Consider the following 27,594-nt stretch of genomic DNA (forward strand, 5'->3'; position numbering starts at 1 on the left):
TTGACAACCTTTATTAAACCTTGCAACTTTATGAAATGCTGCATTGGAAAGTATTGTTATTTTTTTATTAATCTGTTGTGTTTATATTATAGTTGCAAAGGAAAAGCACCTCTGGCCATTTGTTCTAAGTCATGAAGGTTACCATTCAAGTCTGACAGTTTCCACAATGCAATTAAGAACCTCAAAGTAAATTCATTTAACATTCGCTCTTCTGCCCCAGCAACAGAAAGCAGTTTTTTACCGTAGCACAACACAACCTTTATATTAAATATAAACCAAAACCACAAATGAAGGGAACATAACCATCCAAGCCATAATTTTTACCTCTTTTAGCAGGACTACTCGTCTTAGTTAGACTTTCTATTCCCTCTATCTTTATGTCTACAGTGTATTTTTTATCCAGACAGATGGGACAGCTGTCATCTTATTTACTTTTTAATGATATCTCAGAGGCACTGACACATCACATTTCAGAGTTTTTATTAATTCACTTTGGTTCAGATCTACCAGTAGCTTTTGACACAGACATACTGCTCTCAAATAGCTCCAGTTTTACGTCGTCACTTGTAAGGCATCCAGCAGGGCTCAATTCTAGGCCCTGCTTTTTCTTTTTTTTGTGCCTGCTACCTCTTAGGTCAATTTCTAGTAAGTATAATATTCATTGACATTGTTTCGCAGACAATCTCAAAATGGAAAATGACTTTATCACCTTGTAAAAAACTAAAAAAGTCATGTAATGGAAACAAATTTTTTGAGTTTAAATGAAATATAACAGATTATTATCCTCATTAAAACTGATTTTCTCAACTGTGTTAATAATTTATTTTGGCCCAGTAACATCATCATGTTGTCCTTTTGTTGGAAATAGAATAAAAAAAAGGAAAGGCTTACCTTCCTCAAAATGTTTTTGGCCAAATGCTGTTAAAAGTCGTCCAGATTTTATCAACCTCGCCAAAAACAGCCCAAACTGGCAACTCTGTGTCTGAAGAGCAAGACGTTACCCGGAGAGGGTCACTATAAATCAATTTCATCTTGATCTGCTTTCCCTCACACAGCTCACACCAGACTGAAGAGTCTTCAAACCCCAGGAAAATGTGCCAGTTATCTGCAGTTATCATCGGAAGCACATTATCCAGCATAAATTGTGCCTCAGACTTGATTAGATGGGATTGCATTAGTGAAACTGTGTAATTCTCCATGGGTTGTTAGAACAGAATGAAACTGGTGGAAAAGTGTTTTCTTTTCAGCGGAATAACAGCCAATTCCCGACGAGGATGGAGGCGAGCGGGACGCACCTTTGTCTGGAATTTCTTCTTTCTGTCTGGCAGTAGGTAGATCTTCACGTACGGGTCGGAGAAGCCGTTGGCGTCCTTCGCTGGCAGGTCCAGAGCTTTCAGTATCTTCACCACCAACTGCTCCGTGCTGAGACGAGAGAAAAACAGAACCGAATTATCCTTAAAGTAAGACATGAAGTCAGGGCTTGCACAACAAACACGCCGAGACTCAGACAGGATTAGCCCACACACAAACACCGAAACACCTGTGCTGAACTCGTGCACAACAAATTGGAGTGGGAGTGTTGAGAGTCTCTGGAGAAGAAGAAAAGGAGCAAGAATAGCCGGTGTGTGTTTGTGTGCGCCATCTCCAGAGCTGAATCATGGTTGCACCGTCAGCAGAGCTAAATGTGAGTTCAGTGAGCGCAGATGTACAGAGAGTTACACAGAACGGAGCTCGTTTATTATCTTTAACACCCTGGGATGAGCCTTACGGACGCACCGATCCACTTTATCCACTTCTGATACCGATAAGTATCGACTGACAGCGATCCGATACAGAAAACAATTCTGAACTGACGCTTCTTTTTTAAATAAAATACAGACATAAATGCACTGAATTTCAAATTTATCTAATAACTCTGCACCAAAAGGTCCTTAACAGAAAAAACTTTACAGAATTGGAACCAGGTGAAGATAAATCTATGGTAGTACTGAATACAGGGTTTTTTATCTTAAATTCAAAATACAGCTCTGGAAAAACATTAACACACCTTTGCAAAATGATCAGTTCTTTGATTTTATTCTTCATAGGTATATGTTTGAGCAAAATAAACATCGTTCGTTTATTTTATGAACTACTGACATGTCTCCAAAATTAGTATTAATTTGCAGAAAATGAGAAAAGGATTCAGTGCTTTCAAACTTCAAACAATGCAAAGAAAATCAGTTCATCTTCATTTAGAAACAACAACACAAATGTTTTAACTCAGGAAGAGTTCAGGAATCAGTATTTGGTGGAAGAACCAGGAGGTTTTCAACGGGGTTCAGTGCGGTGGGCTCTTCATTTTTTACAGAGCTGTATATTAATTTTTGTACAGTTTTGACTTTACTGCTCGGAATATGCTGTTCTTTCAGCTGGTCATCTTTTTCTGAGTCTGTATGTTCCAGTTAACGATTAATCGATTAACCTAATAATCGATTAATCGTTTCAGCCCTAATCTAAAGTAGACTTTCTTTACGGATGGCTGAAATAATAAGACTCAGAATGTGTTAAACTGGACTCTGGTATCCACAGGGAGGAAAACTGATAGTGGAAAAAGCCACTCAGAAACCTTCAGGCGGTGGATCACGATGTTATGCCCTGTAGCTATTCCTACTTTTCCACACAAAAACATGTTGAAAGGTTGCACACATTTGTTAGAAATTGGACAATCAGCAGCCTTTGTATAAAAATAGCCCCTTTCTGCACAAACGCACAAATAAACAACCAAGCAGGACTGAAAATATCTCTCTGTCACGCAAACAAACATAAGATATCCGCGCGCAGGCCGGCACTAATATCTACACATACGAACGCTTCGCCGTCTCACAGGCTGTTTATTATGCATTTAATTACCAGATGAAGATGAGGACAGCTCGGAGGCTTTTAATCAGACCTCGTTAGGCTGCGTCTCCATGTGTTAACGAGGCTGTCAGCACTTCATTTGCTGCCGTATAGGAGGCCGGCGTGAGCTGGAGGCTGAGGGCGGATCAGCGGGGCAAACGGCAGACAGTGACCCCGCAGCAGCTGCAACGTCCACAGGATGCATGTTGACATCAGAGCCGTGGCAAATCTGGACAAATGTTTACCCCCGACTCAGATCCAGCCGCATAAACATGCCTCCGCCGCAGTCGGGTCAAATCAAGATGATGCTGCACCATGTTGCACTTCAGGATAAATGTTAACATTTTCTAATTAATTAACCAGATAAATAATAACTGGAAAGAAAAAGAAACTAATGCAATAAAGCGTCTTTATTAGCAGGGTTTATGCACTTATTCCAGAGGAAAATTCAAGGATATTTTAGGTAAATAATGAGATAAAAACAAAGACTACTTCAGTTAACTTTAATATAATGTAATTTATTACTATTTTTAACAGTGTTTTTGATTGTATTCTACATTCTACAGCAGGGACAAACTAAAATATAACAAAACTTTATGTTTTGAAACATTTCTCACACCCGGTACGCCTGACTGATCCGAGAACAAAACGCTAATTTAAAAATATATATAACATTGCTTATCATATAAAATATAAATCTAAGTTTACTTTATTTCAGTTACACAAACCAATAAGTAATTTAGCCATTAGGAATAATAAATATTCATTACATCAGTGGTGTTTTTTAAAAGTTTTTTTCTCCTGAGGCCAAAACTGACCAATTTTATTTACTTGCTGCCACAAAATTCATAAAACTAAAAATGCTGCTTGATAATAAGCAAAATCAAAATCCTGACAAATTTAAATTACCTCCGGGCCACAAAATTCAATAAACTAACTATGTTAAAATTAGTTAATTGTGATTTTCTTTTTCTTTTTTTTAGTTTTAATGCTTGATAATAAACAACATTTACATAAAATATAGAGATCCTTAGAGATCCAAAACATAAAAAGGCTCCAGACTGTTGCCTTATTAAAAGAAAAACAAATCATATCCTAATTTTGGAGTGATCAGTCGGCCAAACTTTTAGTACTCTCGATTTGTGGTCAGGGGCCAAACAAAATCATTTCATGGGCCAAAAATGGCCCCCACACCACAGAGTGGACACAGTAAAACAAACCGAACAAATCGTGTCCGGGCCGGGCAATAAATCAATGACAATATCAATATAAATAGATATTCTCCAATAGAGTGTTTAATAATTTCACTGAACTCTGAGCCAAAACCGCAAAGCATTCTGGGAGATATAGGCAGAGGAAAGACCTTAGCTGCTCAACCTCTCACGGCCAGCTAAGCTAAGTTGGAGGAATCAACTCTCTCACTCTTTGGTTACCTAGCAACTCTCTCACTCACTCTTTGGTTACCTAGCAACAGCCTGTTAGCTTACACAGCAGTAGTTCCAGGTTTCACCTTATAACTGCTTAAAAATAAAATAATAACTGTGTGGAGTTAAAGGAGAAAACGGCGATAACAGTTTGAGATATTAAAACAAAAATCTAATCAATAATTATCGACTTATATGAAACATTTATATCAGTTTTTCAGTTCCAGTAAACGAGCTTCATCCTCAAATTAAATACAGAAAGAATATATTTTCTTTCTGTCACTTAATCTTAACATCTGTATTTGAACTGTTTATACCACAATTTTAAAAAAATATCTAAAAATGTTCTCGCTACATTTTCTGGTATTTAGAAACAATTTGTTCATTCTAACACTAAAACAAGACTTTTTATATTAGGCACATTAAAATATCTTGTTTTAATGATAATGTTTTCCAAATTTAGACTTTTAATCAAACACTAGATAGCATTTATTACAAAATATCAAACTTTGGCAACATAAAATTGAAATTAAACATTTTAAAGGATTTTAAGGACCTGTATTGGAGAATAATTCAGGATTTCCTGACGTTTCCTCGGTCCCAGAGCGAATACACCTATCGCAGCTCAAACAGGGCTTCACCACCTTATTCCTGGCAGACAGCACAGAAAACCTGCCGTTATTCCCACTGTGGAAACGTGTCAGCTTTTAATGGGGTCGTCAATAGAAATGCGTTTCCCAGAGGACCTGAGCAGGTCTGACATTGTTGTTTCTGGCTGTTAGCAGGTCTCACACATTAACGCACCAATCCCATCGCAAGGTGAGTCAGTGAGTGTTTGCAGCAACGCCAACCTTTGTTTTTTACTCCATAGCTACAGAGACACAGACATTATCTGCTGACTTAAATGAGACGCAGGAATGGCTTTTGTTTTGCCTTTTTCTCCATTAGGCTAATTCTTTGTGTTCGTCTTTTGACGTTAGCGCCGTCTGCGGTTATGATATATACCGCTATATATAATATATATAGGGTTGCTGCTCAAACCGGCTCACATATATAATTCATGAATGAAACGGTCGCACCCTTTCTTTTCTCTGACCATCAGCACTGCCATGCTTTGCAATGTTTCAACGCGTCAGGGCAGGAAGGGATGCAGAGCTGCCCCCCGCAGACCCAACATGCCCTTCAGAGCCCACCGGCACCAGCAGGGCCAAAAATCGGGATCATTATTTAGCAGATCAAACCGATAACGATCAGTGGACAATAATACCAATAATACCGCGTCCCAAAAATAAAGAATGTGATTGTTCAGCATAAATATGTCACATACTGATTGGTATAATTCTTATGGTCATTAGGTTAGCATTAGCTTCATTGTAGATAGAAAAAAAATGGAGTTAATTTCCACCGAGTAATTCTGAAATTTTGAGACTCATCTCAGAAATCTTCTAGAAAAAATATGAAAATTTCTGAGCTTCAAAAGTCAGTTTGCAAAGTTGAACATTTTTTACTTTTCAAACTCATGTTTCTTTTTTTATAGAAAATTTCTGAGATTAATCTCAAAATTTCTGATTCTTTTTCCAGAGACTTTTGAGCTGCAAAAGTGGAGAATTTGCACAAAAAAAACAAAAGAACCTTGAAAATTGAGATTGCTCTGAGACAATTTCTAGAAGAAACATAAATTTCTGACCTCAAAAAGTCAAAAACTTGCAAGAAAAAAAATCTGTAATTTTGAGATTTATCTTGGAAATTTCTGACCTCCAAACTGAAGATTTCCTGAACAAAAATGTTTGAGATTAATCCTCAAAATCCTCTGAAAAAATCTCAGAATTCTTTGTTTTTTTTCCTTTTAGAAAAAACTTAGAAATTTCTGAGCTCCAAGTGGAAGATATGCAAGAAAGCAACACTCAGAAATTTCTAGATCAATGTCAGAAACTTTCTGGAAAAAATAATTTCAGAGCCCCAAAAGTTGAAGATTTGCAAGAAAAAGGCGTATAGCTTAACTTTTCAGCAGGAAATAGGAGCTTGTTTTAGGTAAAGAATTTCTTAATGTCATAACAAAAATGTATTAGTTTTATTGATTGATTATTGAAGTAATAAGACATTTTTCCCATAAGAAAAGTAATGTGCCAAAGGAATTAGTTACTCAAACATTTTCAGGTGAATCTAAATTAACTAAATTTAATTCTGAGATCTAAAAGAATTTGCGAGAAAAAAAAACAGAGAAATTCTTAGATTAGGCTCAAAATTTCTGAATTTCTTCTAACAAATATTCTATTTTTCAAACTCAGAACTTTGAAAAGTTTTTTGTAGAAAATTTCTGAGCTTAATCTCAAAATTTTGCCAATGAAGTGACTAACTACTACAAACTACTTCACTTATGTTCTTGTTATGAGTTAAGTAATCTAGCAATGAAACTAATACCTTTTTTCATAATATTAATAAATTATTAACCTGGAACAAGCTCCTTTTTCTGCTGAAAAGTTAATCATAAGTCAGTTTTGTCTTATTTCATGTGTACTAAGAAGTTAGCACTAAAAACTAGACCAAAATTACTTTGGAGGGTTGTGTTTTTGCAGTGCAGAACGGTTCCCTAACGCTGCAGAAACGATCTTCTCCTTCAGGTGTGTTTAGGGATTCAGTCCTGCTGTTCTGCGCTCACATATCCATCATGGCCGCCGTGTCAGAGACTCCTTTGATCTCTGCTTGGTGTAACAGCGGAGGTCAAACTTCTTCTCCCAAACTGCTTCAGTCATTTCACACATGACACCAATGCGAGAGGAAGGAACCTCGGGCCGGAGGAAGAGCCGGCGTCGGTCTGAATACGTTTCAAGACTCTCACTGTGTCTTTTCAGATTATGTTTTCATGGTTTCTCCATTAACACGAGACCCTCTTTAAACCACTTCTGCTCCTTCACACATAACCCAATCAAGCAAGTCGGTGAAAGCTTTCACAGCGCTGCAGGGCATCGCAGAATCAAAGGGAGCGGCTGGTGTTATGCATAAAATGTGTGTCGGACTTTCAGCATTGTCTTAAAAACAGCGATGGCAGACAAGCCGCGGTTCGCACTCCAAGCCGTTTTCAAGCATTTTCAAGGTAATCTTTCAAACTTTTCCAGCACCACACTCACTTATTATCACTGTTATTATTAATAATAATAATAATAATATTCAACATTCTATAGCAGGGGTAAGGTTAAGTAAAATATAACAAAAATTTATGCTTTGAAAACTCTCACCGTCAGCAACGAACTGGTTCGAGAACAAAACACTAATTTACCAAAATATCCCCCAATTTCAACAATGTTGTTTAACGTATAAAATATGAGACGATCAATAAGTTATTGATCCATTGGGAATAATAAATATCCATTACATTAAAACAAACAAATTATGTTAATGACCTTCCTGCTCAAATTAAATACTTAAACATAATATGCAATTAAAGTTACAAATAAATCTCTAAACAAATGTTCCCGGTAAGTTCTGTAGCATTTAAAACTTAGCAATAAATACTTTTTAAAAAAACTTAGTAAGTAGAAAAAATTTAGGTAATTCTAACTATCCATATTCAAGAAAAGTTTAGTTTGATTTAACATCACACAGTGAGGAAGTCACTGTATTTTCTGTATGAAGTCAGAAATCAGATTTTATACATGAGTCTCACTTTAATCTTAAAGTGAGAAAAAAAATCTAAGTTCTGAGCAAAAAAAAAAAAATCCAAACTCTGACTTCTGATCTCAGAAAACTGAAGTCCGTTTTGAATTCTGAAAATGTGAGTGTCTTTATTCAGTGTATGAAAATATCTGATTAAAAGCCTAAATTTGGAAAATGTTATTTAAATTGGAAACCAAAACTCAGATCGCACTTTATTACAAAACTATACAGTTTAAATATCAAACACTTTCAATGACTTTACAGAGAAATTAAGCCTTAAAAACAACATTAGCAAAAGCTGGTCAAGTTGCTCCAATTAAAGCTAAATTGACCAGTGCTTCCTATTCTGCATTTTTCCAGTTAAATTTATTAACTTAGAGTAAGTCTTCCTGTCAGAGGGTGCAGCCAGCCGTGCTTTGCTTACTTGAAGGCGTAGCGCAGCAGGAAGCAGATCTTGCCGCAGGTGTCGCCCTGCTTGCCTTCGCCCTGATCGCCTTTGGGCCTGTAAAGCTCCGGCTTGATCTGCCCGATGCAGGTGACCTGCTCCTTATCCTCGCCGTGGAAATCAGGGCTGGAGAGCTGGTGAGTCATGGGCTTGGGTCTGAAATCACACAAGGAGTCAGAAATATGAGGAAAACGCATGAAAAATAGAAACTAGGAGCTTTGCAGCCTGGTGAATCTGCAGGTTATTTTCTGGTGAATCTGCAGGTTATTTTCTGGTGAATCTGCAGGTTATTTTCTGGTGAATCTCCAGGTTGTTTTCTGGTGAATCTCCAGGTTATTTTCTGGTGAATCTGCAGGTTATTTTCTGGTGAATCTGCAGGTTATTTTCTGGTGAATCTCCAGGTTGTTTTCTGGTGAATCTCCAGGTTATTTTCTGGTGAATCTGCAGGTTATTTTCTGGTGAATCTCCAGGTTGTTTTCTGGTGAATCTCCAGGTTATTTTCTGGTGAATCTCCAGGTTGTTTTCTGGTGAATCTCCAGGTTATTTTCTGGTGAATCTGCAGGTTATTTTCTGGTGAATCTGCAGGTTATTTTCTGGTGAATCTCCAGGTTATTTTCTGGTGAATCTGCAGGTTATTTTCTGGTGAATCTGCAGGTTATTTTCTGGTGAATCTGCAGGTTATTTTCTGGTGAATCTGCAGGTTATTTTCTGGTGAATCTGCAGGTTATTTTCTGGTGAATCTCCAGGTTATTTTCTGGTGAATCTCCAGGTTGTTTTCTGGTGAATCTGCAGGTTATTTTCTGGTGAATCTCCAGGTTATTTTCTGGTGAATCTGCAGGTTATTTTCTGGTGAATCTGCAGGTTATTTTCTGGTGAATCTGCAGGTTATTTTCTGGTGAATCTGCAGGTTATTTTCTGGTGAATCTCCAGGTTATTTTCTGGTGAATCTCCAGGTTATTTTCTGGTGAATCTCCAGGTTATTTTCTGGTGAATCTGCAGGTTATTTTCTGGTGAATCTGCAGGTTATTTTCTGGTGAATCTCCAGGTTATTTTCTGGTGAATCTGCAGGTTATTTTCTGCTGAATCTGCAGGTTATTTTCTCCTTTACCTGCTGACTGAACGAAGCATAAATGAAGAATCAATTATGAGCTTAAATAATTTCTCATCTGTTGTTGAATGTCTTCATGTTCATTTGATGTTGTTGACAATTCTATGCTGTCAAATCTGTTATATTTAAGGGATTTATTGATTTTGTCTGGGAGTAGCTTAGCTATATACACTTTCTATTCTTTTATATGTTTGTATTGGCTTTCTCCTCAGAATTCAGTATTTTTTCTGCCTGAAATTTTCAGTTTTTTCTCAGAAATCATATTTTTCTCATATTTTTGATTTCTCAGAATTATGACTTTTTTCCACAAACTTATGACTTTTTCTTAGAATTCTTTTTTTTTTTAAAGTCATTTAATAAAAGTTAATATTTTGACATTTTTGCATGAAATGTTCACTTTTACTCTTGCAAGATTAAAAGTCAGAATTGATTTTTGATCACTATTCTGAAAAGTCAGAATAGTGATCCCTATTTTCTTCCATACCAGCGGGCCACATAAAAAGAACTTAAATATTTTCTTATCAATCAAATCAACGTTTTTAAATCACATACTGTGAAATTACATAATTATTAAATTTTAAGAACTACTCACCAAACATAGAGACAGCTATTTATTAATCCTTGAAAAGTTTTTTAATGAGCTTTATCAATACATATTTGGGGACAACCGGTCCTTTGAGGACATCATGATCTTGTTTATTATAGAGAAATGTTTCTTTCTCTTCAAACAGTATGTTTCTAATCATCTCTGTTTGACCTCCTGCCTGGATTTCACCAAACTTTTTTCTGCGCATAAACTCCCCGAAAAAGCTCCAATAATCAATAATATCAGGTTGTTTTTGGATGCAGCTTTGCAAACTCAAGCAGATTCTTTCAGCGTTGCAGAATCTGACCTGAGGCTGAACTTCGTGAGACAACTGGCGGTTTGTGTTCAGACACATTTTTTGCACCAGTTGACATTCAATTATATTGATTTTAAACAATTAGCATGCATTAAGTTCAGTGGTGAGGAATCCGACTGCTGACTGACCGCGGGGTGACCTGCTGCTGGGAATGGGCGTTGGGCAGCTCTTTGTTGGGATGGGCCCCGCCCCCGCCCTCTGAGTTGGGGACATCCGGCGACGTTTGACTCAGCTTCAGAGTCCCTAGAGAAGCAAAAACAAACCCGTCTGTCTTAGTTAACGCTGCCGACAGTCCGAGGTGGGCAGAGCACCCGGGAATTACATTAAAGTAAGAGCAGCACTGCTTTCACACATTTTTACTCAAGTAAAAGTAAAAAAGTAGCTGTCCAATAAATTACTCAAGAGTAAAAAAGTATTTGGCAGAAATCTACTCAAGGACTGAGAAACTCAGGGGTGTCCAAACTTTTTGCCACGTGGTTAAAATTGGAGAATCAAAAGTGGTTTTGGACCAAAAACAACCCAACGTAAAATCAAGAAGATAATAAATTAGCCCGATGTTTACTGCAGAACCAGCCGTTTTAGACGGGAAAGCGGAGAACATCTCCACCAAAATGTTTGTGAATAATCTCAGAAATATTCTAGAAAACCTGGACATTTTATAGAAAAATTTTCAACATATGAAATTCAGAAATTTTAAAGGTTTTTTTGTAGAATATTCCTGATATCAATCTGAAAATGTGGAAAAACAAAATTTCTTTGTTTTTTCTAGAAAATTTCAGATTAGTCTCAGAATTTTTTGCAGATATTTACAAATTTTAATTTTTTCTACAGTGGCCCTAATACACGGTAGCAGGTTGTGCACATTTGCTGATTTAAAAAAAGACGTCTAGTTTTCAGTTTATTTTGGGTTTAATAAATACATTTATTTTTAGCAATGAGAGCTGGATTTTAGTCACTTCCTCTCAAAACATTTGCTATATTTAGCCAAGTTTAAGAAAGAATAAAAGCTGATTTGGATGCAGTCTCTGGATAAACTTTGTTTTACCTTTTTTTCAAACTTATTTATGAAGACATAAATAAGTTTATCTTTTTATAAATAGATAATAGATGGTTTTTTTTGGTTAAAACACAATACTTTGCGTTGTACTTTTTGTTTTCCTGTGTCAAAAAATTATGTTGGTAATATTTTTGTTCTGATTACAAATTAAAAGTTTCCATCTGGAACTATAGCTAAAATTTGTATAATTTTTGAATTAAAGCTGGGGGCCACACAAAATCAGTCCAAGGGCCACAAATGGCCCTCGGGCCGCAGTCAGATCAGATACACCCCCTGGAGAAGCTAATCAAATGATCAATCAGTTAATACTTAAAGATTACATTATCAGATGGATCAAAATATAAAGTTGAGTGGAAATGTTGGTATTTTAAGAACCAAAATGACAATAATTCATATATAAGTAACAAAAAATAACTAAATCTGCAAAAGAAAATGTTTAAGTCAAAAACATTATGAAACTTTAACAAAACCTGCAGGTTTGTGTCTGGTGAATTTTTTGGTTAAATATGTTTTTCATTCAGTGGGTAGAAAATCCAGAAATTTTACTCAAGTAAAAGTAGAAATACTCCTAAAAGTAAATTTTCTCAAAAAAAAAAATACTCAAGTAAATGTAACTACCCAACTGTGCCGACAGTTCAGCTGTAACAACAAGACTAAAAAACAAAAACAGGCTGGTGTGTTGATCGACATCCGGACTGTAAAGGGCGAGCAGAGCTGTGGGAAAAGGGCGGCCATCTTTCCTGTCTCTGTAAATAATGAACATCGTTCAGCAGCAAAAAGTCACAACAAAAAAATAAATCTGCTGGAAAATGAAAGAGCTTCAGTTCCAGTTTGTAAAATATATCTAAGTTGCTCAGACTTGGGCTCTAATCGATGACCTAAAACAAATAAATAAATAAATAAAAGACGCAGGTTGGGGCAAAAGGGGCATTTCTCACCAGCACTGTTGGGGTAGGAGTCCATGTCCAGGTACGAATGCTCCTGGGTCTCGTTTGGGCCCCCAGGCACCCCGCCGCCCTCCCCTCTCTCCAGCCCCACCAGGTCAGAGAAGTGGGGGTGTCCCTGCTGCCCCAGCGAGGGGTAGAGCGAGGAAGAGGAGTGGCCCTCCTTCCTCTGCAGCAGCGGGGGTAAAAGCGACGGCCCCGCAGCCCCTCCCAGCCCGGCGGTCCCGGGCAGCAGCCCCGACGTCAGGCTCAGCCCGCCGCCCTCCTTGTCCCGCCATGGCAGCCAGCAGAGCTTCCAGGAGACGAAGAGGGACACGGAGAGGAGGACGATGCCGCAGAACGTCACGATGACCGACAGCAGGCTGACGGAGATTTCTGCAGAGAGGAACAAAAAGACGGAGCGAAATAAAGAAACTGAAGGATAGAGGATGCACCGATCCACTTCCAATACAGATACCAATATCTGACTGGTATCTTCTGATACCAATCAGATATGGAAAAACATACGTGTCTCTTTTTAAACAGACAAAAATGTACTGAATAACACATTTATTTGATAACCAGCACAACCTCAACCCTAAATATGACAAAATTAACTTACAAAGTAACTTTTCAGGAAGATTATTGATTTATTTCAATAATTCCTTAACATTAATGAAAAACATCCACTGGCAGACTATTTCACTTAGAGAAAGGATGTTCAAACATTTTGTTTAACTTATAAGTAGAAATGCACCGATCCACGATTTTCACTTCTATTATCAATACCGATATCTGAAGTTTAGGATCGGTCGATACGATACAGAAATCAGTGCTGACCAGACTCAATATGGTTTATTTTTTGTTTTTTTAACTCAGACATAAATGTACTAATTTACAAATGTATTTCATGATTCTGCACCAACGGCTTCAAGAGTTTGGTCAAACCTGTAAAAACGACAACTTTAATTTGTACAGTCAGTTCAGTTAGGAAGATAAAAGTTAATAACTGACGATATAAATGCACAATTTGACAATCGAACACAAACCTGCTTAATGGAAACGGGGCAATTTTGAAAAAACTAATTTTTCACTGAGTTGAGGTAAGTTTTTTTTTTGGCTGTATTGAAATTGGTTTATTTTGCAAAACTGCCATGGAAAACATTTTTTAGTGCTACACGAGTCACGTAATCAATGTTACTGCTGGTGAAAACCACAAAGAAGATGACGACAGGAAGTAGCTCCATAATGATGATGATGATGCATGTTTTTTACCAACTTATCACAAAAAAAACTTATTCACATGTGATTTTAATTGTTTTTCTTGTTATTGCAAATACAGGAATTGTGAAATTGTGTTTTTTTTTTTACGTCAGCAGAACATTCACACATTTGCAATGGAAACACAGAAACTGAAAAACAATAGTTGATCACTTTGGTGAAACATTTAAAAAAATAAACTGCAACAAACAAAACAAAGTGCAATTAGGAAATCTAAATATGATGCAAAAATAAATAATAAAGCATAGAAATAAACTGAATAGATCTGCTGTTATGAATCATTTACCGATTTTTTACAATATTTTAATCGATACAGATATTAATATCGGATCGGAGGAACATGTAGTTTCAAGTTGGTACCTAGAAGTTCAACATCTTTGGTGTTTATTTTAATCCCAACACAATAAATACCCCAAATGACAATTTGGGGGTTTGCAACAATCATGATTCACCTTAAGAGGCGAATAAACGAGCAACAACGATGCAAAGCCCAAATGATGAGGCAGGATTCGTCATGTGACGTCGTAAAAAGCTTTATCCATCTCGCCGGTGCCACAACAACATCAAGATGAATGTCGCCAACATGAATAAAAACAACAACCTTGTCTCCAAACGCATGCTATTAACACATCATGCATATGCCAAACTAAAGTACCGTTACAACAACATCTACAAATCACACATCAACGCCAGCGGCCGCAAGCATAAAGTGTCATTTGCAGCCATTCTCTGAAGCTTTTATCTGAGCTGGAAATGGGGGCAAACGCTGGCAGGAAGGAAAAAAACGAGCCGAGACGGAGGGAGGCGATGATGACGATGGCAATTAATAATCATAAAAAAACACACCCACAGTGATGTCATCCTGCATTTCTTCACAGTTATGAGCCTTTTAATCTCTGACAGGTTAGCGGGGGAGAGACGGTGGGGGAGAGAATGACTCATTCGAGCAAAAACGCTGGACTGAATAAAGTCCAGAACTGTTCCATCAAACAGAGCACAGTCAGAAGTTTACATACACTCAGCACGAATGTCAAGCTGATTTAATGTGATATATTTGGTTTGTTCTCCTAGCATGTTGCATCTTCCAGCAGCAGGTTCATGCTGCCTGGATATTTGACCACTTTCCTTCTCAAAATAAGTAGATTTCTTTGGACAGGCCCAGTTTTTAAGGATCATCCCCCCACATTTTTAATAAGATTTGAAGTCAAGGCCCAGTCCTTCCACTAAATAACATAAGATAAGATAAGATTTATTTGTCATTGTCATCAACAGATTACAACGAGATTGAGATTTGCTCGACTCGAGTTAAGATGCAGGTTATGTGTATATACGTAATATAAAGAAATGAATAGTATAACATGCTGATTTAGCACTTTAGCGTTAGCTTCCACTAAATAACATGCTGATTTAGCACTTAAGCATTAGTTTCCATTAAACACCATGTTAGCATAGCACTGTGTTAACCTAACTAACTAAAAAAGTAGTTAGGAGAACTAACTTTTTAGTTAGTTCTCCTAAAAAGAGAGTTAGGAGGTGGCTCCACTATTGGAGCCACCTCTACTGGAGACATCCAGTAGAGGTGCCATCCAGTCAACTACTGGATCAGAGCTTGTGTGATGCACCTGTTACAATGAAAAATGGAATGGCACCACAGCATAATGCTGCCACTTCCATGCTTGACAGTTGATTCATTGCTGTTAGCTTTGAAAGGTTTGAATGGTTTTCATTTCAGCTTCAACTCCATTCATCTGTATGTTCCTAAACTTACAGTCAAAGACAGGATTAACCAAAGAATGAGGTAACTCTGGAGGAGCTGCAGTGATCCATGGCTCAGGTGGGGGAATATTTCAGCATTAGCATAACTGTTCACTCCAAAATCTTCCAACAAATTGAAGCTTTTGTTGAAGACAGAGATAAGAAGTCCTATTTACAGTTTGGCACAAACTATGTAGGTGACACAGCAAAAGTATAAGTAGGTGTTCTGGTCAGAAAAGACCAAAATAAAGTTCTTTGGCCTACATGCAACCCTCCATGTTCAGCAGGGAAAAGGAAGCCGGTCAGAGTTGATGGGAAGATGGATGGAGCAAGAAATCTGTTAGAGGCTGCAAAAGACTTGAGACCGTTTCACCTTCCAGCAGGACAAACTCTGAAAAGGTTAGAGTAGCCTACATAAAGTTATTAGAAAGTACTGGCAAAGGAGTTGTAAATATATATGGGTGTCATGTTTTTCAGACTTTGACTTTTAAAAGATTTTGAAAACCAGTTCTTCCATTCAGTTTGGAGCACCGCTCACTCTAAACCACAAATTATAAACATTATAATTTGCTAAAGCTCAACTGCTAAACCTGCATTTGGCTGAAGCTACTGCTAAAGCGCTAACTTAAATTCACATTATATCTGCTCTTGAAACACTACAAGCCATGATCATCAATTTAATTTTGACTTTACAGTTTACCTGTTCAATCATGCCCTTAGAGTTTGTATTTATGTTTATATTTAGTTCTCTACTGTCTTGTGTTTTATCTTGTACCTTTATGTTTTCTGTTTGAAATAAAGGGAAAAAAGAGAGAACATGAAGACAGGACATGAAGCTAAACAGTCTTTGCTTACATCAAAATAAGAGCATGAATAAAAAAATTGCTAACTACTTCAACACAACAGAAAATTTACAGTTGTGCCAAGTAAATTAGTGCTTCAGAAATGATCAGGAAAAATGTGTTTAAGGGAAGCTAAGTGCACTAAAGTTTTCAGAGTTAGGTGTAGTGCTAAAGGAAAAATTAGCTCTGCTATTAGCATGTTAGCAGGTTAGCGGGAGCACGTTAACCACCGCTACCACTTTGCAGTTATGCACAGCTTCGTGTTCATCTTTTCACACAAAATACCCAACTGAAGTTTTGGTTGTAATGAGAAAAAATGTGAAAATGTTCCAGGGGTGTGAAAGCTTTTCTAAGCTTCATAAGCTTCTGACCACAACTGCGATAGCAAACATGTGCTTTCTAACTTCTGCACATGCTGGGGCCCTGGTTGCATTAATATTTATAGACTAAATTATAGACTAAATATACAATGAATATTTATTCTTATCCTGGAACCATTTGAAGTCTTTTTATAAATAGCACTTTTGGGTCTGATGACGGTCTTCACAAAAACGGACCAATCGGAGCTCACACTGTACCGAGTCCCAGAGCTCTGCACATGCATATGCATGGTCTGTGTGTAGACCAAGCAGACTCATTACAGATCTGCGGACTGTGTAAGCCGGGTCTGTCCACCGGAGGCTTCACAGTAAAATTGGCATCTTTTGCCCTCTTGGGTTGCTTCCAGACCACAGATTAGGAATGCTTGACTGAGAAAATGCTTCCTAAACGGTTCCTTTGGAGGCATTACAAAACAATAACTTTAGATGTGATTAGGGCTGCAACTAAGAAATATTTCAGTTATCGATTAATCGATTATTCTAACGATTAATCAGAAAAATAAAGTTTGGTATATTCTGCAAAAAAAATGTTAAGCCTTTTTATACAATATTAGAAATAGACTGAAACAAATTAGGTCCTTTTTAAAATAAGAAAAACATTTTATTGCCTAAATGAAATTGCAAAAGTCATAAAATTGCTAGAATGAAGACAAAATATTATGAGAACAAACTTGCTTGAGTTTATTTTGTCTATATTTTCCTGAATTTAAACCAGGCTGAGATAAAACTTTGCCACTTGAGGAGCTTTGGGTTGAACGTAACAGAAAATGGGTTTTTTATGTAAATGCAAATGTGTATATATTTTGGTTTAATTACTGCTTTGAATGTGAGGCTCTTTCAGCAAAAGGCCTTTTATTTGAGTCTGTATACTCCAGTTAACAATTAATTGATTACTAAATTATTTCAATCAATCATTTCAGCTCAATGTGTGATAACGTCAAATAAAGATGAAAAAAGCCAATTTTACTTATGATTAATCACAATTAATCTGATTAATCGTTTCAGCCTGATGTGTTTCAGTCATAGATGCAACAAGCTTATTTTAATCATGATTAATCTGATTTATTGTTTCAGCCCTAGATGTAATAACGTCACAAAGGTGAAACAAGCTAATCGTCTATTTAACGGTTACATTGCTTGCTGTCTTTTCCCCTCCACACTTTCCTTCAGCATCTACCTCTTTGTTCGTCACCCTTTCCTCCTCTACTCTGCTTTCTCGCTCTCTTGTTGCTGAATTATTCATCAATCTGTGTATGTCATTAATCAGCACTTGTTCAAAAGATATGATTGGAGTGCAGAGAAGGTGGGGTGGGGGTGGAAACCGACTCGGTGGAGAGCAAGATGAGGGGAAGAAGAGGAAGAAGGGGAAAAAAGAAGAGCAGGATTGGTCCAGGTGGTGGAGGAGGGGAGAAAAGACAAACCGAAACACGTGTTGGAGCCGACATGTAAACGCCACAGAGGAGGCAAGAGAGGAGGAAAGCTGCAAGGCAGTTAAATCAACACAACAGGGGCGTGGCCACTGAGGGTAGCGGGGGCGGGGCACCAGCTGCTCTTGAAATCTGATTGGCTGCACTGCCTGGCCACTCCCATCAGAGCTGATATCGTATGTAGATTAAAGTCTGATCTACCATCTATGTTAGTAGATGACAAAAAACTCTTTTTGTTGCTTTACGACGTCCATTAGTAGTTTTTCTGTTGTTTTCAAGTTTGTTTTTTTACATATTAAAGCTGCAGTATGTAACTTTCATTAAAAAAAAGTTTTTTACATATTTGTTGAAATTGTCACAATGTAACAGTATTGGAGGAAATAGATGTGTGAAAAAAATTGAGCTCCTCTGCCTTCTCCCAGTGGTAACGAGAAACAACCAATCAGAGCCAGGAGGCGGAGCTTAGCGCTGTCAATCACAATCTCTTGCGGCACTGTTCATGCCCCTTTGAAAAGGCTAACTAGTTCTCAAGCTCAAGCTAGATCATGCTAACTGGGAACCATTTAAAATTAGCTAAACTAGTGCTAGTTAGTTCGTATTGTATTGTACAGAGATTAGCGTTTTGCATCATGATTAATCTGATTAATCATTTCATTAGCACTAGTTAGCAAAATCTGGCAACCCTGCTGCCTGGGCCCCCAAAAAGAAAAATCTAGACACGCCTCTGCATACCATGTGTGAACGAGCAGACACATAAACGGAAATAAAAAGAAGAGGAAGAGCCGTGGAAACTCAGATGAAGGAGCTTGACAGTGATTTAGAGGAAAACACCTGGAGAGCTTCAGAACGTGAAAAGTTAATGCAGTGATCTGCAGCAGCAAAACAAAAGGAGAGCAGTAGGTTGTGTCAGGCTGGGAGATCAGCGCTGCTGTGGGGGGGGTAAAAATGGCTCCCCTCTATTTGTCGCTGTAGCATCCTGAGCACTGATTCTGCCAGAGATCCGTCACTAATCCACCGAGCATAAAGAGCGAGTCAGCAGGCGGCCGGGCTGCTGGGCGGGCAGCCGGCCTCTGAAGCTCGCCGTGAGGAGCGGCTGTGGCTCCCCGTCACTCAGCGACTGACTCAACCCCCACTGGGAGCCGTACGATCCTCTACATCAAACGCATCTCCGCTGCTTACACAAGCCATTCGCTGACAGCTTTCGGCGTTCGGCGGCCCTCCGGGGGAACGGACGTTTCCATCAGCGGCTCGACGCCTAAAACTGCGGCCTGGCATTTCTGCAGAGAATCGGCCAAACCTCAGGAGGAACGTCAGCCAATCCAGCCTAATCTACGCTGAGCCACAGATCCATGCTAATCGGTGTAGCACACCCAAACGTCCCCATGGAGCCCACACACTATACCAACTCAGCAGTTTACCAGGAACGACTCAGACTGGGTTTATATAGTGCTTCCTGTGCATAATAATAGAATAATCTGATAATGCAGAAGCTAGGCTGGAACTAGACTTGTTTCATTGCCGTCGTTCTCCCTGTGCTTGTGTGGGTTCTCTCTGGGTACACCTGCTTCCTCCCAAAATACAAATACATGATGGTGAGGTAAACTGGCCACTAGCCTCTCCTGCAAGGATTTACTAGGTAGTGAAAATGGAAGTGAGAGTGGTTGTGGCACCACAGGGAAACAACCAGAAGCAACTGGGAAGACGTGAAGGTGGGAACAGTGGGATCTGCCGATTACTTAAAGGGGACTTATTATGCAAAATTCACTATTATTATGCAAAATGCTTTTAAATTAACCAAAGCTCTTAAAACAAAACAAAACAGTTGAAAAAGATCCAGCCAATTTTTGGGAATAAGTTAACGGGTTTTTTTTGTATCTGGAAAATTAACCATTTCAAAACCCTCTAAATGTTGAGTCACAATAAACCGGCACTGAGCAGTTACCTAGCAACCCCAGCCAAGCCCAGCCAGTCACCTAGCAACAGAAGCAGAACTCCAGCACATTTGGTCAACTGGCTTTACCGCTGTACAATGGCTGCTGGAACAGAAAAGTGATTTGTTGTTGCAGAAACCATTTGGTGCAATCTTGTTGGTTGTGAAGGAGGCTCCATTTCTGCTTTTCAAAAATGTAAAGTTGTAAAATTGCGCATCGGTTTGGAGCCATTTTTACGTCTGAGTGTAAACGTTGAGTTAGTGGGCGTGGCCAGCAGACGCTTATTTAAAGTGACAGGACGCGATAAAACATTCTGAAATGAGCAGACTAAATTCTCATCATCTAAGAATGATTTTGTACAAAAAAATGTATCTAATTTAATGTCTTGTAAATTGGGAGAAATCTTTTAAAATTGTAGTCACATTGGCTTCACTTAGAACATGAGAAAAATGTTTTGCTATAAGTTAAATAATCTACCAGTGGAACTACTAACTTTCAATCAATATTAAGCCATTATTTGACTTAAAATAAGCTCCTACATTTTGCTGAAAAATTGCATGCAGGTTTATTTTGTATTATTTCAATACAAAATAATATATATTATTATTTATATATAAATAATATATCGGCTATATATTAGCCGATATCTAAGTATACTTAGATATCGGCACTAAAAATTAGACCAAAGAAACTTGGTAAGATTTTGTGTTTTTGCAGTGAAGTCTTAAATCTGTCTGCGTCTCGCTGAAACATAAACATTTCATCAGTCACCAGGTGAAATTTAATGATTACTTCAGACTTAAATCTACCAGCGGTATGAATAACTCTGAGCTTATCTGTACAGATAAATAACAGTCTCTTGTTTCCTTTGGGCATCTTAAAAGAAATGCAATGACTTCAACCATCAACATTTCAATATGCAACATGAATATTTCATGATTTGTTTTTCCGAGTCGTCTCAGATTTAAACTATTCTTAAACCGGAGCGCCTCTCAGTTCATCTTTCTTGTCATAATTGCCACTCACTCTTTACTCAGTGATGTGTTTAATGCTGATCATATATTTCTGATCCTGTTCTTTGTTCTTTGATTAAAGACATGAAATAAATACACGGATTCCATCCTATTTTTGGAGACTGGTTTCTTAAATTCTGTCCCTGGAGACTTTAAAGGTGTCTTAAGATCCGTTATTTCCCCTCAGGGGAAACAAACATCTGTGGTCTTCCTGAAAACACTGACCTGGAAATGAAAGCTATCTTTAGAAGGAAAATGTGTTTGAATGTATTTGAATACATTCAAACACATTTTGAATGTGTTTGAATGTAGAGGCGTCTCTAAATGCACTTTGGAGGATGTTGAGCAAACTGTATGCCCAGAAGGAGAAGCTGTTTATTCTGAAAAATGTTTCAGATGTGCTGATGCTTCCTCCTCCATCATGACCGTGAAATCGTGTTTTCACGGTCAAACGTTTATCCTAAGCATCATCCGTAACTAACCAGGAAGCAGCAGCCAACTCTGACATGTTGAAAGCACGAAGAAGAGTGTTTGGCTTCGTTTTCTTCTTTTTACAGTTAAAAATGTGAGTAAACACATTTTTACTGACACTTCTTTTCTTTTAAATAATGCAGCATTTATTCATAGCTACTCCTTTAATTTAGTGAGATAATTTAGCAACTAAATAGCATGTTTTATGTCTTTTCAGGGTCAAACTTCCTGGTTAAACCAGAATATTAATAATTTTAAGGCCAGTGAAGCACAACAGTTTTGGGCTTACACATATTATTCAAAGTTCGCTGATCATAAAAGCCAATCCTAAAAAAGACTAAGCTTATTAGACCAAGATCACAGTTACAAAACACAACATGATTTCTTTTTTACATAAAATTATTGCCAAAACAATTAATCGGATTAATATGTTGTTAAAATGACTGTCATCCAATTTTGTAATCGATAACTATTAACTGGAGCACACAGGCTCAAAAAAGGCCATTTTTTGAAAGAGCAACAAGAAACTTAGGTCTAGTTTGTAGTCGAAATACGTTACTGCACTTGAAATAAGACAAATCTAACCTATAAATAACTTTTCAGCAAGAAATATGGGCTTGCTATAAGTCAAAATTTCCATAATAGTATTGAAAAATTACTAGTTCTAATTTTACCTACAACATGGGAAAAATGTCTTCCGCTGTGAAAGCGAAACACAGCAGCTGAAAATGTAACAAATTGAAATTTTGGTCCCCAGTCAAAGAGAATCTATTTGATTATCAGGTATTTATTGGATAATCTGCTGTACCAACCAGAAACACAAAATCTTAGTATTTCTGCTCCTACTGCGAATATCTTAGTACAGCTGATATAAGAAAAAATTAACTTAAAAGTAACTTTCCAGCAATATTTAGGAGCTTGATATAAGTACGTAATTCCTTAATATTGATGAAAAAGTTCCAGTTGCACTGGTGCGGTTACCTAGCAACACCAGCCAAGCCCAGCCCGTCGCCTAGCAACCCAGTTCTAGTTCCACTGGCAGATTATTTCAGTTACAATGTAGAAAAAATGTCTTAAGTGAAATAATTTGTACCTTTTTCGTTAATATTAAGAAATGTTTTACTTTAAACAAACCTATATATCTTCCTAAAACATTTGCTTTTAAGTTTGTTTTTGTCTTATTTCAAGTGTAATAAGATATTTGCACTAAAACCTAGACCAAAAATACTTGGTAAGATTTTGTGTTTTTGCAGTGTTGTGGATCAGTTTACCTCTTTAGCATTAGCTTTGGCTAAATATTGTGCTTTAACACTAGCGGTGCTAATGTTTGGGATTGGTGCTTTGGGGACAGCGCAACTAGCTTTTTAGCTAGCGGTGCCCACAAATGCCTCTTTATATGCAAAAACAAAAGAAAAGAAATTCTCCAAATACATTTATATATTGCTCTTTATTTGTAGTGAACTAAGATATTTGCAGTAGAAACTAAACCAAAAACACTTGGTAATATTTAGTGTTTTTGCGGTGAAGCTCAGGAGATCGGTGTTAAAAGGTTTGATGGGGGTTACCTGTGTCCAGCTGCCTGTTGTGGCCCCTCACCAGGTAGCTGAACTCCTGGCACTGTTTGCTCTGGCTGTAAACCCTCTGGGAGTTGAAGCACAGCTCCTCCAAAAGCATCAGCGCCTTCTTACACAGGTCTTCGTCCCAGTCCCCCGACATGCTCCAATCCGCATCGCACTCCCACCGCAGCAGTCAGCCGATGACAGCGCCGCCCTCGCCGATCAGACGGCCTCCTGCAGAAGCACAGTGCCGGCCCGTCCACCTTTTTCCACAAGGAGTCAACTGGGAAAGACGATGCAGGAAGAACAGCAGCGACTCTGCGGGGGGAGGGTCCTGGTCCAGGCTGAGACGGCCCTGAAAGACACGGAAAATCAAACTTCTGGCTCACTTATCACCTTAAAATGCTAAACGCCAAATCTTGCAAACTATTTTTGGTCTAGTTTCCAGTGCAAATATGTTGGTATATGGAAATATGACAAACTAACATAAAAGTTTCTTTTCTTACAGCCAATGAAAACACAAGAAACCCTTTTGAATGATTTACACCTTACTTTCTTACAAAAAAAAAATCTATTTTCTTTGTATAATCAAAATATGTCATGCTTAGTTTGTCGCAGGAAAACAAAATTTTCAATTGAAACTTTTCGTGATTTTTTTTAATGAGTTGATGATTTTGGCCTTTTCTGGTTAGAAAAGGTTTTGACATCCCTGTCATAAAGTAATCTGCTACTGGAAGTTTTAAAATCAAAATTAAGAAGTTATTTACTTAAAACAAGCTTTTATATCTTGCTGAAAAGTTACTTGTAAGTCAGTTTTGTGTAATTTTAAGCATACTAAGGTGACGCCAGAACACGGCCTTTGATTCACTCTGCAGACTGAACACTAATGTATTTTCTATCCCCACCAGAACAATAACAGCTGCTAATTTCTGCAAATGCTGGTAGAAAATTAACATTTGCTTCTCCACAGACGTGGTGAAAATAAAATACAGCCTCTTCAAATTCTAATGTTTTACATCTGAAGACAAAATAAAAAGGATCTGGTATTTACCAAGATGTTAAATTAATTAAATCCTACCTCAAGCGTAAAAAACAGAGCACAACAGATATTTATTAAAGATGAAGCCAAAATGAGGAAGCTATTTATGATTTAACAGCTTTTAGGCCCACCTGTAGCAGCAATTGCTCCCAGTAGTTCTGACTTTATTAGCCTCTCGCATCATTATGGAGGAATTTAAATAGTTTGTCGCATTTTGGACAGATTTGAGTCTAAAATACTGAAAGACTGTGCAAACCAAAGTCACACAGCCTTTTTAATTTAGCGTGAAGAAGCTTTTAGAAAAGTCTGATTCACTTCCTGAAGCGCAACAGCACAGGTATGTGTGCAACAACAAATTTGACCCTATCAGACATGTTACTGACACACACACTGCAAAAACACAAAATTGTTAGAAGAAATAAAATCAAGGATAAAAGAACCATGTAAAAAATTTTTACTTTTACTTTTAAAGAAGCAGTTTTGGGCTCCGCTAACTAAAAAGCTAGTTATGAAATTCCTAAAGCACTAATTGTAACCATTAGCTCTGCTAATGCTAACGTGCTATACCTACATGGTACTTAGCAGAAGCTAAAGCACTAAATTGATCTGTGCTGATACCCATGACACTGCAAAAACACAACATCTTAACAAGTATTTTTGGTCTAATTTCTAGTTTAAATATCTTAGTGCAATTAAAATAAGACAAAACTAACAAAAAAGTAACTTGTTAGCAAGATATAAGAACTGGTTTTAAGCCAATAATTTCTCAATATTAATGAAAATAACCAGTTAGTGAAACAAGACATTTTTAACTTATAGTATGGGAAAATGTCTTGTTCCACTGGCAGGTTATGTCACTTCTAACTAGAACTTTTTCATCAATATTGAGGAATTATTGACTTAAAACAAGCTCCTAAATCATGCAGAAATGTTACTTTTACGTTATTTTTGTCTTATTTTAAGTGTACAAAGATATTTAAACTAAAAACTAGACCAAAAATACTTGGTAGGATTGTGGGTTTTTGCAGTGCTGTGGGTATCAACACAGATGAATGTAGCATTTTAGCATTAGCTTCTGCTAAATACCACGTTAGTACAGCACTTCAGTGTTAGCAGAGCTAATGGTTACAATTAGTGCTTTGGGAAAAGTGCAACTAGCCTTTTGTTAGCGGTAGTCACAAATCTCCAAATACATTTACATTTCCTCTAATGGTTATATATTTATCCCTTATATGCTGTGTACGCTTGAAGTCGAAGTCAAATTCCCCGTCTGTTCAGCCAATCTCGCTCACTGAAGCTGATTCTGAAATCCAGTGGAAGGAGGAAGGGTGTACTTAGTTTTTCCACACGAACCTTTTCAGTTATTTGTTCTTCTTTACCAATAATACTTGTTTTGAATCTGCAGTGTGTTCCAGTAAATTTGCAGTTGATTAAAAGAGTCGCAGACCAAGAGGTGGATTTAAAATAGGGGTATACTTTCTTTTTATCCCTTGCTGTACAAAAAATTTTCAGAAAATTCGTTTTTTTACTTTTGCTTCCTAAATATCAGCATTAACTATTTAGATTTTTACCTTATTTGAAGCCAGATTAGTGAATCAACAGTTTGCATGCCTAATTTCACAGAACCATGTTGGCAATTATCTCCTGTGGTTTCAGTGATAGTGTTGATGTCTAAAACTGACCAGTCGCTTTCTGTAATTACACAGTAATTTACACAATTATAGGTTCTCTTGAGCAGTTTCTCTGAAACTCACACAGAGTGAGTAAAATAAGTAATTAGTATTTTTTTTTTCTTGTTTAAAGGGGACCTATTTTGCAGAATCCACATTTTGCACGCTTTTGTACATATATTTGGGTCTGAACTGCTCCAAGGAACAGTCCAAACACTTAAAAAAACACTGAATAGTTTTTTGGTAATAAGACAATTATTTCTGATGTCTGGACAATGAGCCATTTCAAAAACCTCCCAACTCTTAAATCAAATTCCACGGTCATTGGGTCGTTACCTAGCAACCCCAGCTGAGTCGAGGCCCGTTACCTGGCAACCTAAGTTCTAGAATATTTGGTCAGCGGGTTTTACCGCTGTACAATGGCTGCTGGAAAAGAAAAGGGTTTTCCTTTTGACTTGCTATTCAGAAACCACTTGTTGCATTCTTATTGGTTGCGCAGGAGGCTCTACTTCTGCTTTTCAAAGATGTACAGTTGTACAACTGTTTGCAGCCATTTTCACTCTGAGTTTAACACTAGAACTACCAAAGATTCCCAAAATGGGAATCTTCGTCCAGGTACCAGAGAGGGGCCAGTTTGGCCCTGTCCCTAGAGCTACCAGAGAGGGGCCAGTTTGGCCCTCCAAGAGAGGGTGTGAAGAGGCGCCTTTGTTATGTAAATAAGGCCATTACTATCCTGTTCCAAGGACAATCAGCGTGAAAGTTGATGTAAGGCAAGGCAAGGCAACTTTATTTATATAGCACCTTTCAGCCAAAGACAATTCAAAGTGCTTGTACAAAGAAATTAAAAACAACATACAACAGAATAAGAATAAACAAAATAAAAATTACAAATTTGAATATAGTTAAAAAATAATAATAATAATAATAATAAATACAAATTTAAGAATAGGCGACGTCAAATAAGAAGGTTTTTAACCTTGTTTTAAATAAACTCAAGGTAGGGGCAGTCTTACAGTGAGCAGGAAGCTTATTCCAGAGTGTTGGAGCATAAAAACTAAAAGCTGCTTCACCGTGTTTAGTTCTGACTCTTGGAATGGTTAGAAGGTTTGATTCTGACGATCTTAAAGGTCTGAGTGGTACATATGGTTGAAGAAGATCAGAAATGTAGTCTGGGTTTCTATTATGAAGTGCTTTGTAAACCATTAAGGAGATTTTAAATTCTATTCTTCGAGCAACAGGCAGCCAGTGCAGGGATCTTAGAACTGGACTGATATGCTGATCTCTTTTTGTTTTAGTTAGGACTCTTGCAGCAGCATTCTGCAGAAGCTGGAGCTCTCTTATTGCTTTTTTTGATAATCCAGTAAAAATTCCATTGCAGTAATCGAGTCTACTAAAAACAAAGGCATGAACTAATTTTTCAGAGTCTTGTGGGGACATGAGTCGTGTAACATTTTAACATCAGAACATTTTAATCCAATGGACTGAAGGTGGGTGATTATATTTAGTCTATGCTCTTTTGGCCCAAATACTAATATTTCGGTTTTATTTTTATTTAGTTGGAGGAAGTTTTGGCCCATCCAGACATTAATCTGTTCAATACATTTAGTGAGTATTTGAACCTGACTGTAATCTCCTGGTGAAAGGCTGATGTATAGCTGTGTGTCATCGGCATAATTGTGGTAGTCTATCTTATTATTTCGTATAATTTGAATTAATGGAAGCATATAGATATTAAAAAGAAGCGGCCCCAGGATGGAACCTTGGGGAACTCCATATGTAATTTCATTCAGTTTGGATTTAAAATTGCCTATGGACACACAAAAGGTTCTGTTGGAC

The 27,594-nt window shown here is 37.5% G+C and overlaps 1 protein-coding gene across 1 annotated transcript in view; it reads right to left on the bottom strand.

Annotated features, from left to right (window-relative positions):
• The window catches only part of syt3 (synaptotagmin III), a 72,964-nt gene that overhangs the window by 29,966 nt on the left and 15,404 nt on the right, over positions 1 to 27,594 (bottom strand). The window contains exons 3-7 of the mRNA XM_032586809.1: positions 23,059 to 23,404; positions 12,409 to 12,789; positions 10,542 to 10,656; positions 8,383 to 8,559; positions 1,296 to 1,422 (exon numbers count right to left, since the gene is read on the bottom strand). Of these exons, the coding sequence (XP_032442700.1) occupies positions 1,296 to 1,422; positions 8,383 to 8,559; positions 10,542 to 10,656; positions 12,409 to 12,789; positions 23,059 to 23,209 (951 nt within the window). The 5' untranslated portion in view covers positions 23,210 to 23,404. The remainder of the gene's footprint in view (positions 1 to 1,295; positions 1,423 to 8,382; positions 8,560 to 10,541; positions 10,657 to 12,408; positions 12,790 to 23,058; positions 23,405 to 27,594) is intronic.

This window comes from Xiphophorus hellerii, chromosome 16, assembly GCF_003331165.1.
Source record: "Xiphophorus hellerii strain 12219 chromosome 16, Xiphophorus_hellerii-4.1, whole genome shotgun sequence".
NCBI lineage: Eukaryota > Metazoa > Chordata > Actinopteri > Cyprinodontiformes > Poeciliidae > Xiphophorus > Xiphophorus hellerii.